The sequence below is a fragment of the Hylobates moloch genome, unplaced genomic scaffold, assembly GCF_009828535.3.
Source record: "Hylobates moloch isolate HMO894 unplaced genomic scaffold, HMol_V3 SCAFFOLD_3, whole genome shotgun sequence".
Classification (NCBI taxonomy): Eukaryota; Metazoa; Chordata; class Mammalia; order Primates; family Hylobatidae; genus Hylobates; species Hylobates moloch.
Window position 1 is genome coordinate 155,489,046 of NW_026652278.1, and position 17,679 is coordinate 155,506,724.

General features: G+C 34.3%; 1 protein-coding gene across 6 annotated transcripts in view; it reads right to left on the bottom strand.

Moving 5' to 3' along the window:
- SPOCK3 (SPARC (osteonectin), cwcv and kazal like domains proteoglycan 3) overlaps positions 1-17,679 on the bottom strand; it is a 501,843-nt gene that overhangs the window by 122,996 nt on the left and 361,168 nt on the right. For all 6 annotated transcript variants that reach the window (XM_058436862.1, XM_058436863.1, XM_032148876.2 and 3 more), the window contains one exon: positions 7,185-7,299. In XM_058436862.1, the coding sequence (XP_058292845.1) occupies positions 7,185-7,299 (115 nt within the window). The remainder of the gene's footprint in view (positions 1-7,184; positions 7,300-17,679) is intronic.

The following is a 17,679-nucleotide window of genomic DNA, read 5'->3' on the forward strand; positions in this document are numbered from 1 at the left end:
GGTAGATCATACTTTTTAAGATACTTACTGGGTGGAAAGGGGGGTGACAGCCATGTGAATTATAGAAATAATATTTGATTTTGCACTATTATTTGTGTGCATATAATTTTTATTTATTTCCTTCCTTGTAATAAGCCTGAATGGCATGTGGTTTCTACGTTAGAATTCAAATGTGTAAAGCACACTTAAGCTGAGGTCAGCATGATATAAGTTAAAGTGTAGAGATAGTCTGAAAAACAGTATCACTCCCTCCAGGGTAATTTTATGTGCTTTTTCAAGAAATGTACTCATCTTAACATACAGATCTCAGGAAAAGAGTTCACCAATATCAACCTCTTAATATATCTCAACATATCCATTTTAAACCAAGAAATGCTCAATTTCTGATTTCATCTTCTGGTCAAACCACACTGTACTATGGTGCTGACTGGGCTTGCATCAATTCTGATTTGTTGGAACCCAGTTCAAACTTGTTAAATATTTTGACTATGACCACTGCTTTTAAGTGAGTCCTTATATTGCATTTTGTAAATAGTTATCTTAAAAGAACATGCCATATTATGTACTGGAAAGGAGTTAAAGAAGGAATAAGTATAAATGTCCTTTAGTGCTACAAGAATTAATACAGAGCTATTTTTCACGTTAATATCTGATAATATACAACTATATAAACTCAAAATTCAAAATTTCTAGGTAAAATTAGTAGGGAAGTTAAAATTTAGTCCATCAGTTTCACAGATAATGTAAAATATTTGTGTAAAACATCAAATTCATTATTTAACACAAAAAAATAGTCTTAGAGAAGACATTGAAAACTGTCCTCTTTCAGGTTATGTTCTGTTTTCAGACATATTAATTTAATCCAAGAACATATTTCAAATAATCCAAATGAGTAAAACTTTATTTTTATTATAAATAATTATGCAACACTTGCCAATAAACCTATTTAATTTTATTTTTCCATGTATCCAATTAAACAAAATTACAGAAGAACTTACCATTTATGAATACACTATATTAGTTATGGAGAAGCATGCATGTTGTAAGAGTATATTAATACACTGATGTTAATCTGTTACTCATTGAAAATTCATTCCATAATTCAGAGGATATAAAAAAATTCCATCATACAAAATTAAATGTTAAAACTAAATTATTTGCCACTTGGAAAAAGGCATACATTAATTCTTAATCAATAATAATTTTTCCTTAAATCAGTTAATTTATAATCCTAGCACAATAATGAAATAAACTTTGTTTCTTGATAGGGTTCCATAACATTCAGAGTACTGAAATGAATAATGGAAAAAATGACTGTGTCAGATTATAGAATAACTCAGTCCCATACCTTGTCATATTGTAAATAAAAATTATCAGGCTTTGCAGTTTAATATGGAAAGGAAGCTAATGATTACAAACCTATACTCATTGTCCCCACATCCATTTACAAATAATACAATCAGTCTCAGATGAGATATCTTTTGTTAAATAAACAGCTATCTTTTTGTTTATGTTGTGGTTGTTGAATGATCTCTGACCTCATACCAAAATTTCTTGGGTACCAATGATTTCTGAAGTGAGAAGGACTCATTACAAATCTGTCTCAAACTTGTGTCTGGTGTGGTTCCCAAGAAAGAATAAAAGCAAGCACAAGATTTTTGTACTTTATTGCTGGACCCATTGTACTTAGAAATGCATGGCTCACATCAAGGGCCAAGGTTTGAAACAAATGTCTCTCAGTAACTCGTGACAACAGCACATGAATCATTAAAAACTGCTTTCTTTTAACTGCCTAATTCGCATTTTAATACACACATTCTGATAGAAATTGTCAAAAATCAAGTACTAAAGAATTTAAGAAAATTTAATGTCACAAAATTATAACTGCTAAAACATAAAGGAATGGGAGTACAGGCATTAACAAATGTGTCCAGATGGTAGTTCACTATTATCTTTCCTGATGACCTAGATCACCTAGAAAAGCTTTTTTTAATTACAAAATAATATAATGTACATTTAGACTAGTAATTGTATCAAGAAGCAGTATATAACTACATATATGGCTACATATCCCTCTCTCCGTGTCTAGAAATATTTGTTTCAATGGCTAGTAGCTATAAAAGAATGTGAAAGATTTGTCAAAGAAAATGACCTATACAGGAGATCAAGACCATCCTGGCTAACACGGTGAAACCCCGTCTCTACTAAAAATGCAAAAAATTAACTGAGCATGGTGGCTGGCACCTGTTGTCCCAGGTACTCGGGAGGCTGAGGCAGGAGGATGGCGTGAACCCGCGAGGCAGAGCTTGCAGTGAGCCAAGATAGCGCCACTGCAGTTGGCCTGGACGAAAGAGTGAGACTCTGTCTCAACAACAACAACAACAAAAAAAAAAAAAAAAAAGAAAAAAAAATGACCGATAATAACTTTCAGGCTAAAGAATTGTGCTGATGAGTTGTTTCAAGCTCTCAATGTACAAATATTTTGCAAAATATGCAAATACATACTATTAACTATAGAAAAGATTAAATCTCTTCAATTTTTACCACCCAATATGATGTTAAAAGCACCACAAATAAAATTACAAATGGCATTTAATATATGAAAACTTAAGTAATTTACTAGGATTCAGCAGCATTTTACAGGTACAATCTGTTGAAATGAAATAGGAGTGCAAAGATGGTTAAATTTGAGGAAATACATCCATAAATCCTGATGATTCATACATTTTATATTTTACAGATGAAGAAATGAGACTCATAAACTTAAGTATATAGCTAAGAACCACACAGCAGTGAAGGACTGGAATTCTAAACTTTATACCCTTAATGAATAAATTAGGTTCTTCACAGGATAACAATGTACAAACCAGAAAGAAATTCCATAAACTGGTTAAACACACACACACACACACACACACACACACACACACACACACACTCTCTTAGGATTAAAGTCTAGTATGCAGGATAACTTAGTTATATGAATAAGGCGAAATGAGAAATATGATAAGTTACATGATTCTCAGCTCCCAATAAAAGAAATCTCTAGTTGTATTTTTTAAAATGCAGATGAGGATAAGTAGGAATTACAAACCACAGGCCCAGAAAAATAAGCTAGTCCTTTTGGTTAGTATTCTATAAATCACCCAGATTACTAAATTCAGAATAATCTTAGAGGGATTCTTTTTCCTTGTCCATCATATCCAATTGGATTTAAAGCATTGTGAATTTCATCTCAGCAATATTACCCCAATTCAATTTTTCCTGTTATTTCTTCATCTAGTATACTTGCTGGGACTTGGTTGCCTTATTTCTAAAATAACCACCCACCCCAACTTCAAACAAACAAAAAATTGTCTCAGTAACATAATAAGTTTCTCTAAGATTTACTAGAAACTGTTAACTCTTTTCAAGTAAAACTTAGGAAAACAGTTTTGGAAATGTTAACTCTTTGCTCAGTGACAAAAATGTCAAACATTTTCATATGTCTGACTCAGATAAATTAATTCCAAAGCTTTCATGTCTGGCAATGACCAATTTGCACTGTATCCTCCTTGAAAGTACTCTGTATCCTAGAACGAAGGGATGGCTTTCTTGAAGGTGACCAAGGCCTTTAGGATTCCACGTTCCTTTTCTACTTCCTCCTCTTTTACCCAGCTTCACCTGCTACTTTTCAAAATAGGTTATTTTCCTTCTCTATTCAGGCTTCACTGAAACTCAACAATTCAAACTATCAAGGTGCATAAGAAGTATGTGTTTAGATGCATGTTGGGGTTAAAATATTCAAAATGATATAATTTGAAATGAATTAAATTTTAAGAGGTTAGATATATAAAACCATAAAACTCATAATCATAAGAAAAGTAGTGTGAACTTTGGAATACCCAGATTTGAAACAAACAGAAAATGTCAATTAAAATGATCTTTTGACTCTAACCAGTGAAATAAATAAACAAATGGAGCACTTTAGATATGTCATATGTCTAAAGTTTACTGTGCATATGTACCATTATTGTGTAGACAATTTAAGATTTGTCTAGGGTACAAAAATCCTACTTAAAAATAAATGTTTTGTACAGTATTTTTCAATGTTCTTTTTCAATGAACTTTTATTTTGCAAGTCCTTTCTAATTCTTAGGATTGCATTTTATGCACATATATAAAATCTGTAGAAAATGGTCTATTCATAGACCATGCTCACAACTATGAATCTCATATTTTCCTGGCCATAAAAATATTAGAGGCCTCTAAAAACCAGCTGAAACGTCAATATTCTTTGAATGAATTTGATCTACTTTACAAATAAAACTTTTTTATTTGCAATTGAACAATACGTTAACAAAAAATGTTGGAAGAAAAGGAGGGAATCCATTAAAGGGACTCCAAAACACTGGCCTTTATAATACTAAATTTATGAGTGAGAAAATGAGAAAACTGTATAGTTAAGTTACTAATTGAAGAGTGTATGCTTATCTACTTATGTAAAGTCAGAATCTAGGGTTTGAAACATGGAATTTATCTGTTTTTATTTATTTAAAATACTTGAATGTATGTATTTGGACCAATTTATGCACATTCTTAATAAGTACATTAGAGAAATAGAGGAAAACTTTATTTATTCATACTTTAAGAAGAAAATCTATATTTATTATTTTTAATGCATTTCAAGTAGATTTAAAGATTCTGATCTTAACATGGGAAAACATACTGTGGTGCCAATTTGACCTCAAATATAGGAAGTCCGAAAGATTTAAGAAATACTTCATTGTTGGTAGTTTATTCCACACTTTTTCTAGAACAGAGAAGATATTAAATAGAATTTCCTGCACTGCACAGTCTACCTAAGGCAAGCTTCTAATGTAAATGACAGTTGAAAGATTAGAAATGATACTAAACTCGGTTTTATATTTCCCCTGTCTCTCAGCCTTTGCCACTGTATAGAAATGACACTCAGAATTGACTGTATTGCTTTTCCATAGCAGGCAGCAAAATCCTGTGCTTGTGTTGCCCTGACAATTTGTCAGAGCGGGATTAGTTTAAATTCTTCTTGCCTCTCTTTCTATGCACAATCAAACACAAATGATCTTTATCCCTTGATGATATGACTTTTAAAAGTTTTCTTCTTGATATATTAATATACACACTATACAGAAAATTTGAGTAATATGAAAAATAATTATTGTTTATTCACAAGAGATCCTCTTCTCAGATGTGCCACCTTCCATCTTTAACGCACAGAGTTCCTTTTGCAGCTTGTGGTTGATTACCATAAATTAATACTACATCAAAAATACCTTTTCATTCAAAATGAAGTTTAAAAGCAGGAATTCTCATTGAAGTAAAACCTTGTTGAAAGTCTGTGATACATTAGAGATACACACTTACTATGACCACGTCTCAAATGTTGTTCTTAATAGCCTTCAGTGAAAAAATTGGCTCATGGATAGTGAACCTGGTAGGATTTGTTTCCCGCCTGAAGTGGATTTCCAAAGATAAATGTGGTCACTTTTGTCTTCAATTTAATTGTGAAAATGTACTCCATCAGAAGTGGGAATGAGGAAGGCACAAACATCAAAGAATTTCAGTTAAAAGGAAACCACAAGTAGCTTTTTGATTATCTGGGGGCTAATTAGTATATTCAAGGTGGTACTGAAAGTCCTTATTTGGGCTGTGTTGAAGAGAGTGGATTGGAGGAGATGAGGGCTGAGGACTACAGAAGGAACCACACTGGGTAGTTAAACTTAGACCGGGGCAAGTCAGCAAGGATGAGGCTTAAAGAACAGGGCTCCTGGGCAACATATATGATGCAGTTTATACTGCTCGGGTGACGGGTGTGCCAGGATCTTATAAATCACCACTAAAGAACTTACTCATGCAGCCAAATACCACCTGTACCTCAATAACTTACGGAAAAAAAAAAAAAAAAAAACAGAGTTCCTGAAAGGCAGCATGGCATCTCTCTTCTACCAACTGGTGTCATTCTTCACATGACCTAATGATTCAGCACTAATTTACCATTAATTTTCAAATCGACTAATTTATTTTTGAATAATAAAAATAGTCTTTCTTAAAGGCAATGCTATAACATTTAATTTTATTTTGTTTTTCATCTTAAATATTATTTAATGAGTTAAGACCAATACAAGTGTCATAACTGAAGTTTGGAAGCTATATCTGTAATAAAATATTTATATGGTACTGTAACATGGAATAACAAGTATATCATGCTCAATGAAATACATAAGTTTATATTAAAGAAATTTCATACTCAATACATTTTTCCTATTTGCATATCCATTCTTCACATTTCTTAGGGAAAAAGGGCAAAAATTACTTATCCACATTAATAAGGGCACCCAATAATAATTATTAGATTAGAAGAGTTCGATAGTAATAAATTATATAACTGTTGATGACAGTGCTCTAATGCTGTAAAATAGTTTTTGACTTAAAGAAGCATCTATTCTCCACACTTCGTTCTTTATCTAGAGGTGCTGAGGACTGGAGCTAGCAGCCATGGAGACTTTTTAAAAAGGCATAAACAATATTTCAAATATAATAATGATACCATGTAAACTATAATAAATAATCTTAAGTCAAGTTATATATTATAGTACATATCTGGTTGAATGCATTTTATTTTTATTAGACAGTAAACCAATAGAAACAATGAATTAAAGACTTCATCCAGTCAAAGAAAGTTTAACTTATAAAATTATTACACAGGAAATTATGAAACACAAACTGTATACATGGTGTAGACATCTTTATTTAAAATGGTTAGTATTAATTGAACGAGCAGTTGCAGATCTGATCAAAACACTCAATTACTTACTACTTTATCAATAATCAGTTTTCTGCTCTAAAAGAAAAAAATGGATCTAAAACACATGTTTTAGACACAACTGTTTATAGAATGCATTGGTTTAGATTTCTTATATATCATGAGCACATAGGAAAGAAGTATCTAGTTATTGCCATCAAAATAAATAGAAATCTAAAGAAAATCATTCCTTGATATAATAGTTGAGGCTAACAGGAAAATATCTTCAATAAAAATATAAATGATATTGGGTATTTGTATAAAAACAAACTTCATTGTGTATTTAATGACAACATTTATTGCAAAACATTTTAGTAGAGAGTGATGAATGTAAAATTATAAATATATTCTTGTCACTTACCTCTCTTAACATTTCTGCTTGTACTGGTGGGCTTATCTGAAGGACATGGGCAATGTCCTTCACATTTGACTGAGATCTGTTTTCCTAAGACACATGCCTGATATTCTAGTTTGCACTGTATAAAAAGAGAAAAAAAAGTAATTCAAATGCTTTAGTTATATCAGTAGAAACTCAAGAAATTTTTAGAAATAAAGGTAATTCTTTATGCATATAATTTGGAGATTTTTCCACTAGGTAATTCATCTCCAATACTAAAGTGCAATTTTACACACTTATGTAGAGTATTACTGCTCCATAAAAGAGGCAGAAATGCAGTTGCCTTGGGTATCATTTTGGTGAACAGTCACTGAGAAATATAATTGGTTTAAAAGTCATTCTTAGTTTGTCAGATCTATTATATGACATGAGCAGAACATTCTAGAATCCAATGGAGAGACACATGACATAGAGTTTGACAGTACATCTCTTGAGCTTCTCAAATATAATCTCGGTTTTTGGTTATTTAAGTAAGCATGTCTTCTCTTACTTATTGGACTCTAAGTTTTGGCTTCAGAGACTCTATGCAGCAGTCTTTAGCCAGTGACTTGCACAGCATCAAATGGCCCATCTTATATTCCCCAGGCAAAGAATTGTAAAATATATATATGTAAATTGATGTGTTCATTAAATAGTTCTATAGTTACTTGTGATTTTCCACAAACATAGCACCATAGCTCAAACACACATTCATACACATAGAGAACAAACATATATATTTACATACAAAATAAACCAAATGTTGATGTAGCCTTTATATAATATACTCTGTATGCATATATATTTCACATATATTTTTGGTGTGATGATGTGCTTAGTGTCTCTCTAATCCTCGTGTGCAAATCGTTTTTAGACTGAACTTCCCATAGGTCTTACATTGGAATAAATGTGCGTTTGTAATAAGATATTGTCACATATCTTATGTTTCTACAAGCCCCAGAGTTTATTTCACTTGTTTTACAAAAAACAGTATAGCATGCCTCTCTTCAGTGCTTGTATGACCACAGGATTGAAAACAATTAAGACGGTGATGACAGTGCATTTCTGATTCCACCACACATGTAATGGCAAAAGATAAATAAGTGGTCTAGAAGAGAGGAATGCCTGAATCTAAATCTTCTGAGTACCATTTCCTAAAAGTGACATTTAGGGTTAGTTGCTCAAATGTGCCCAGCCTCAATTTGCCCATTAAAAAATATGGGATAATGATACCTAATTTCCAGAGTTTTAAGAACCAAACAGCCAGTTTTTCCCCATGCGGTAGCCATCATGAACCAGGCTCTTGGTAAGTACTAGTAAACGCTGAATACTCTTAAAAAATCAAAAATATTATGACACATGAGATTTTCATTTGTTTGCTAACTTCTTAGTTTAGTTTTAGTTGTGTTTGGCTTGATTTTCTTTGTAAACATTACACCTGGTAGAATTTTAAGCCTAAGTATCTTTCATTTATTTCTAAGATAATATTTTATAACTGAATATTTGACATGATTAAGAATTATGTTCCCAGTTATGTGGTCAATTTTAGAATAAGTGTGATGTGTTGCTGAGAAGAATTTATATTCTGTTGATTTGGGGTGGAGAGTTCTATGTATGTCTATTAGGTCCACTTGGTCCAGAGCTGAGTTCACGTCCTGAATATCCCTAATTTTCTGTTTCATTGATCTAAGATTGACAATGGTGTGTCAAAGTCTCCTGCTATTATTGTGTGGGAGTCTAAGTCTCTTTGTAGGTCTCTAAGAACTTGTTTTATGAATCTGGGTGCTCCTGTATTGGGTGCACATATACTTAGGATAGTAGCTCTTCTTGTTGCGTTGATCCCTTTACCATTATGTAATGCCCTTCTCTGTCATTTTTGATCTTTGTTGATTTAAAGTCTGTTTTATCAGAGATTAAGATTGCAACCCCTTCTTTTTTTGCTTTCCATTCACTTGGTAAATCTTCCTCCATCCCTTTATTTTGAGCCTATGTGTGCTCCATCTTTTAAGAGTCAATAATTATCTTCCTACTCTAAAAGAAATAGATCTTGCTAATTCTGAAGTAATATGACTTCTTTAGTGGCTACTGCCATAATTTACTCAGAGAAAATGATTTTAAAATTAAATAGGATAGACTGTCTGGCTCCAATCGACAAATGCACCAGTGACTAATTTAATTCAGCTTCAGCTGATATCAAGAAGCACTGAATGCACCCAATAGCTAATCAGATTACTCACGTCTCTATACTATTTTTATTTTTTCTTGTCAAGTAACTCCTAAATGGACAGTTGAAATTCTTAACTAGCCCTGCAACAAATGATTAAAAATTATTAACGACTTTGAACATGTTTATAGTAGCATATTGATCCTTTCAAGAGAACACTTTCAATGGTATCATTATTTTTCATTATTCAATGCTTCAAAAATTGAAAAAAAAGATCTTGTCAGTAAAATCACAGTGCATTTTTAAATGTAATTAAAAAGTCCAACATCTATTCAAAAGTAGACATAAATAGTTAAACAATTATGAATGTTTTAATGAAAGCCAAATGAACTATATGAAAGTTTGGAACTTCAAATTTAATATTCTGCACTGTAACTTCTGTTAACTTAATATTTCAGAACCCTGAACTTGCTCATATAATAATTCTGATTCATGACATAATTTAAGAAAAGTTTAGGAGCAACTGTGACTGGTATAGGAGCAGACAAAGCCAAAAGTCAATATTAATTATAGCTAATATTAAATTTTACCATTTGAATATATGTTTATCTCCCTTCATAGATGTGTTATACCACACTCATTTATGCTTTAAATGTAGTTTTTTTAGAAGTGATTTTTTAAATATAAAGAACATAAAAGCCTGGCTAATACTTGAATAAACAACAAACATACAACAACTATTAGTTTATTAATAACAGGAATCATATTTTCTGCCCAAAAGTTGATGATTCATTTTTTATATCATTAGGCACTAGGAGAATAACTTACAAGAGAATTACATAATCTTTATAAAAATTTGGTTAATTCTTCATCAAAATATGTTTCAGCTTGTAGCTTTCTTTGGCATAATTACAATTTAAAAATTTCAAAGCTGTCTTTATGATTTTCATGAAATGATAAAATTATAGCTTTGCAAAAGTTACTTTATATGTGAAATGATTTCAGAATGATTCTACTCAACACCTTTTTTCTATGCATTTCTATAAAGAATAACAGAATCAGATGTATAGCAAATATGCCCTTTGTATATAATCATATGATTTTAGCTACTTTTTATCAGAAAGCTACTTAGTTTTACTTACTTATGAATTAATTTTGGAAAAAAGTTTCATGGAGAATTTTACTCAAAGAATATTAGGACATTAAAAAATGCTACTTTAAAATATTTTTTAGCTATACCCACTGATTGCATTTCTAATTAATAATGTTCAATTTACTTAATTACCACAAAGCTGAAATATTTATAAAGGTATATGTGAACTAAAATATCACATAAAGGGCATGCTCATTAGTCTATAATTACCTAAAAATGCAAATAATGTAGAGAAAGACATGATTAATGCTTTCCTGATTATCTAAGACCCTGAGTATTGAGATCACTTAAGTTATGAGTTCTTGTGAAAAGCAAGCCTGCAGAATGATTTTGACACTAGTCACGGAAAGTTATTTTACAGTCATTTGTTTAATAAGAGGATTGAAGAAGAAAATATGATCATATTATTGGAGAAAAATGCGGCATATGAAAAAGAGCCCAACCTTCAGGGTCAGCAAACACTGGGACAGGCTGTTGTTACCAGTTTTCAAGCTGATGAAATCATCATGGCCCTGCTACATGGCTTAGAGCAGAGGTTTTCAGCTGGGGATAATTTCAAACCCCCCTTCTCAGGGACATTTGAGACATTTTTGTTTGTCACAACTGGAGGCAGAAGGGAGAGTGATCGTTTCTGGCATCTACTAGTTAGAAGCCAGGAATGCTGCTAAACATCTTACAATGCACAGGACAGCCCCCCTGCCAGAACAAAGATTTATCTGGTCCCAAATGTCAATAGTGCCTAGATTGAGAAGCCTTGATTAGGCATTAGTCTACTGTAAGGCAATGAAAGGGTTAATTCAATTCTCAAGATCCCTTCTATATTTTCCTTAGGAATTTTTTCTTGGGCATTCACTAAAGTAATCCATATAAAATAACAATTCTACAAACCAACTGTCAATAACAATTCTACAAACCAACTTAATTATCTAGAGAAACCAGAAAATACAAATCAGCTAAAATAAGAAAACGTACAGTTGACAATGGTCTACTTTCACTGAGGCACTACTATATGTCAAACACTGTGTTAAGCAGTTTAGATGTATTATTCTTTTGATCATAAAAATAAGACATATTTTTACAATAAATTTTTCAAGTGAAGTTTAGAGAGCTTATGCAACTGATAAAAAATATAGGGCCGAAATGGGATTCAAGTACTATTTTATAGTTCTAATGTAGAACAAGTACCTAATCAGCAATAGAAATAGCAGCAACGTTATTTTCTTATGGTAGCGATACAAATTCTCATTTAAGTGAAAAAAAATCAGAAAACATGGAATGCCATGAATCACTTTTTTATTCCCCATTTTAATCCATCTTGGACTGACTAATGTATTATATTTTTAATGCCCTAAATAGCCAATATCGAAGACATGCTTTGAACTCTCATAAAAAGCATTCCTCATATTCAGCTGTAGCTAACCCTTTCCCAAGAAAACACCGTTCACTAAAGTTCTTCTGATCCCTATTGAATGGTGTTTCCCATTCAAACATAACCACAAGAGGAAATGAAGACTCCAGCCTTAATTCCATTTGTTCATTCAATCAGGATGTATCATTTACACAGAAATGTCTTAATTGCAGCATACATACACACGCAGGAAGTTAAACATAGTAACAGCATTAAAAACCCTCTGCACCACAGTGGACATTACACCATTGTTCTCTTTGTGCAACACTCTACATTTCATCACGGAATAACACCCTGCTTCGTTGAAGGAGCATTTCCTTTTCTGACCAGAACCTTGATTTCGAAAACCTTCTTTTTATATCACAAAACGTTATATTAATAATATATCATACTGGCCCCACCACAGGGGAAAAAAAATCTTGTGCCATAGGGCAGGTTAGAGTCATGTTCCTGCTTTCTTAATTCAATCAGAGGGAAGAGAGGCAAGCCCTTCGCAAGGGCAACACTAGAGATGTGAGCATAGGTGCTCCTAGGCAAACTGAAAATGAGAAATGGACCCACAGAGTCCTGAGAATATTAAAGTTCTTAATTCAAGCAGTCTCTAAGGCTCACAGATATGCAAGTTAATTTTTCATTATACCTTATACTTCAAACTTTAGGCATTCAAGATAGCATCTAGAAACTGGGAATTGTAAATGACTAGTTGAATTTAAGCTAACTAAGCTGAGATGAGGGAAGTAAGGACACTACAACCCAAGTTAGTAAGTGTGCAATCCTTTTCACGTAGTCATGAACAAGTTAAAATACTGCTCCAGCTGGTAACCAGATTAACCGACGAAGGAGAACTGCCAGGAAAAAAAGTAACAAAACCATACCTAACCCTTACCTTACTAAACCCATTCTCTCAGATGTACTATATCCTCTGGACTAGTATATCTCTAATTTTCCAAACAGGACTTATTAATATGAATTTTTTTTATCTCCCAAAACTAAACACATCTCAAAATATCTGCAAAAATTTCTCATTTGACACAAAGCTCACAATAGCCTCTAGTGGAATATCAGAAAATGCCAAAAAGAAAACAACTAGACACATGGATGATCCTAAACTTCAAAATGTGGTAATAAATTTTAAAAATGGAAAGATCAAAAGGCTAGTAGGTTTATCTTATAATAATTTCATTTTATTTGTTTAATTAAACTTTGTCATTCAAATCAAAATTCTTGTTTCAATTATTCCAGATTAATGTTGCTTTCAATTAAAATAGCTACAAGTAAAATAAAACCTATAAAAATATGCTGTTTAATTATTGGTATGATACATATGATTAATAAAATCATTTTTACTTACTCTTAAATTTTTTGTTATTTACTTTAGTATATAATACGAGCTTTGCCAAATAACAACTAATAGGATTTTTCAAAGAGATATAAGTGTTGTTGAAAATAATAAAAAATAAGATGAGAATAGAAGGTCATGAGGATAGCATTTCAGAAGAAATTAACTTTACAGATATAAATGAGGGTCAATTTTTTAAAAGAATGGGAGTAAGCAACAAGGGATGCATTGTAAAAAAAAATGCAAGGAGCGGAAAGATTCAGGGCAGAAGGTTAAGTTTAGCTAACAAAGAAAAGACTTTGAACACTTCAAAGTAGTAGATGATTTCAATGGTTACCCAAACATAAAAATACTGAAGTGTGATAGCTTGTACATACATTTCAATGTCTATGTGGTTTACATAACTAAATTGTTATATTAACTGCTTTAAAATATATAAAATGTGAAGAGATTCCTTGTTTATTATGCTTAAGAAATACCAAGGGCTTATTTTAAAATATGTACTATTTTTATAACCAAGATACATGTTAAATGATCAATGGTCCCCAAACCGTTTTATGCACTGGTAGCAACACTATATTTTGGGATTTCTAAATGAGAAAGATGGGCAAGAGCTGGTGAATTTAGCTTTGGCACAGTTATACGAACACATAAAACATAGTGTTTCCTCTGTGTAAAGTCTCCCCTTGAGTAAATCTGAGGGATTAACCTAAAAAGTCATGATTTTCTGAGCCCTAAAATGCCCTCTGTTGACTCACTTCAAGAAAATGTGTACATCTGACACCAGGGCCCACAACACACATTTGGGAAGGAGAAGTCCTGGCAATGGTGGCATAGTGAAGAGGAAGGAACTGTTAATCAGAGCGGTTAAAACATTATTAAGAGTAAGTTTCTTTTTTTTTTTTTTTTTTTTTTTTGAGACGGAGTCTCGTTCTGTCGCCCAGGCTGGAGTGCAGTGGCGCGATCTCGGCTCGCTGCAAGCTCCGCCTCCCGGGTTCACGCCATTCTCCTGCCTCAGCCTCTCCGAGTAGCTGGGACTACAGGCGCCCGCCACCACGCCTGGCTAATTTTTTTGTATTTTTAGTAGAGACGGGGTTTCACCGTGGTCTCGATCTCCTGACCTCGTGATCCGCCTGCCTCGGCCTCCCAAAGTGCTGGGATTACAAGCGTGAGCCACCGCGCCCGGCTGTTAAGAGTAAGTTTCTACAGGAAAGTGAGTATAAAAAGGAAGAAACATGAGGATAAAGTGAAACAGAGAGTGGGTTATCAATCTCGGGAGAACCCTACACACTTCTGTCTATTGCTTCTTAATATGGGAGTCACCGAGGGAAACTTTCACAAGGCAGCCCTGGAAGAAACAATGCTTTACTCACATGGGGAACAGACAGAGCAAGATCGGCTTCAATGTGTTTGTGTCCGGCCCCCATCCATGGCTAATAGACCCTCCAGCAGCTGACACAAGGCAACGGAAGTGCACCCGTTTCCTGCTGCAGTAGAAGGACCCATCCTCTCTTACATGTAATCTGAAATCCGGAAAGCTTTGGGCCTGCCTGGGGGCCACCGAGGTGCATGCTTAAGCAGAACAAAGGAACACTCATTACATCTGAAACAGGAAGAGATACTCCCACACAAGGTGCTAAGCCAAGCACAGGCTGTGTGGCCTCCCTATATCATGGTAAGGAAGTGTTCCAGGCTCATGGCCCACCTTTATGTGGATGAGTGGGGGTCAGAAGACTGCACATGAGACTGCCTTCCCCAATGCCAATCCAATGTGTCAGCATTCTTTGCCACTTGCCTTTTTCCATGTTTGTAAATACTTTCTCCACGAATGAGAAACTTATTTAGTTATATGTTCAACCAATTTTCTTAAATGTGCAGTAGAATCAGTCTTACATTCTTGCTTCTTTCCTCTGTAGTATAAAAATTCTAGGAACTTTTCCAACTACATGGCCCATGTTCTTAAATACTGGTGGGTTTACCATCAGGACTATATTAGAGAGCTCAACCCTTCCCCGCTTCACCAATCGGGGGGCCCCTCTGATTTACTTTGAGCCAGGGAGGACAGGGGAAAAGATTAACTTTTTTTTCCCCAGTAGCTCCATCAATTACTAAGAGTACTAAAATCTCACTATGTGCTGATGAGATATGACAGTTTGTCCCCGTAAAAATTGCTTTATATATCTCGAGACTATTTTATTATATACTTCCATGATTGGAACTATTGTATCAGATTTTCCAAGTGAATTAACATATTAATCATTATGTAGTAATTCTCTCTGCCATTTTCTATGGCTTTTATGTGAAAATCTAGTTTGTATAATATTAATAGAATTGCCCTATTATTGTGTAGTGTTGGGGAACAAGTACCCAATGTTTGCTGTACTTTGTGCGAGCAGAGACACTGGCAGCCATTTGTTCTGTATTATCTATTCAATTTTGTTTGTTTAGGAAATACAGTTGCAAGACAGAGGTAGTGTCTCCTTCTGGAAGAGAGGGCAGGGTTTTTCTGTCCAGTAAAATAAAGATAATGTCTCTGCATGGGCAAAGGTTGGGCAGGATTGTTTACAGTCTTTTAGAAAATATTGGGATTTCCTTAGCTGCAACACAAAATCAATGTGTGAAAAACATCAAACTATGCCACTGCGCATTACCCCTGCGGGACTGGTGAGCAAAGGAGAACTGACATGAACATCAAAGATTATGCTACCTGTGCACTAACTACAATATTCCTTTGTCTCTGGCCTAGGGTATCATGTCTTCTGCCAACCTCCAAGAAAATGGAGCATCCAATTTGCAGCATCTTGCAAATAGGACAAAATTTTCAGACCCTTCATAGTTCTAGTGGCTTTTGGCAATGATGATGAGATGCTGGCTGAGAAGTGGCTTTCTGTAAGTGAAAGAACACAAGTCTCACAGACCATATTAGAAGACCTAGTAGTGAATTATATCACCCAAATCATGAACAAGGGTGGTGGAAGGCTCACCCATATTCTCTGTTATTAAAAGTTTCAAGCCTAGTCTGGGTGCAGTGGCAGCATTTTGGGAACCCAGGACAGGAGGAGCACTTTGAGGCCAGGAGTTTGAGACCAGCTTGGGAAACATAGGGAGATCCCATCCCTACACAAAAATTTAAAAAAAAAAAAAAAAAAAAAAAAAAAGTGGCTGGGCTGGTACTGTGCGCCTGTAGTCCCAGCTACTCAGGAAGCTGAGGCAGGAGGATCATTGAGCCCTGGAATTCCAGGAGGCAGTGTCTGTGATTGTAACACTGCACTCTAGCTATGTGACAGAGCAAGACCCTCTCCCTAAAAAAGAAAAAAAAATACTTTTCATGTCTGGACAGTAGGTTTGGCTCAAACTGTTCCAATGGTGCTTTGGTTGGTTATTGCTCACTAACCTCTGGGCAGGGGGAGGAAGGGTTGTTATCTTGACAATGGGCTCAAGGTTTCTGTCTCTCCAAGTGAGACAGAAGGCCCAGTACACTCATTCACATATACTGAAGAACTTTGCGATAGGGGGTGATTCAAGCTTTGAAGACTGTGTCGGATGGAGGCACCCAATCCAAGTCACTGTTATATCTGGTTCTGTTGGAGAACGTGGTGCCGGATTCAACTGATAATATTTAGGCAGGGTTTACACTATGAAACGTAGTAAGGAAGGTAAGCCAACGTGACCTTTCCTGTGAGGCTTTTGGGGCCAATTCAATGCATGCTATTCTTGCTTCCACATCTGAATTCACATTAGGTAGTGATGTGCTATATATTTGTACTTTTTTATCTGGTAAATGGTAGAGGAGATTCTCCCTTACCATGAGTGAGCCAAGATTCATGTGTAAAGAAGTTTCCTTGTGGGAGATGGAAACCTCTTATCGTTTGCCACAAATAGGTGCGTGTAACTTCATACAATAGTTAATTTCATGTGTCAATCTGAATGGGCTAAGGGATACCATATAGATGGTCAAACATTATTTCTTGGCATGACTATGAGGATGTTTCCAGAAGAGATGAGCATTTGAACTGGTGGACTGAGTGCAGAAGACCCTCTCACCAATGTGGGTGGGCATCATCCTATTGGTTGAGGGTCTGGATAGAATAAAAAAGGCCTAGGGAGTGCAAATTGCCTCTCTCTGCTTGAGACGTCTATCTTCTGCCCTCTGACATCAGCACTCATTCCACTCAGGGTTTTGGACTCACACCTGGGACTTAACCATCTGGCCCTTGACTCTCACACCTTGGGCCACGGACTGAATTATATCATCATCTTTCCTGACTTTCCTGCTTGTAGACAACAGATCTTGGTACTTGTCAGCCTCCATTACCACGTGACTCAATTCCTATAATAAATCTCATCTCTATCTATCTATCTATATATTATATATATATTTTATATAATATATATTTTATATATATTATATATTTT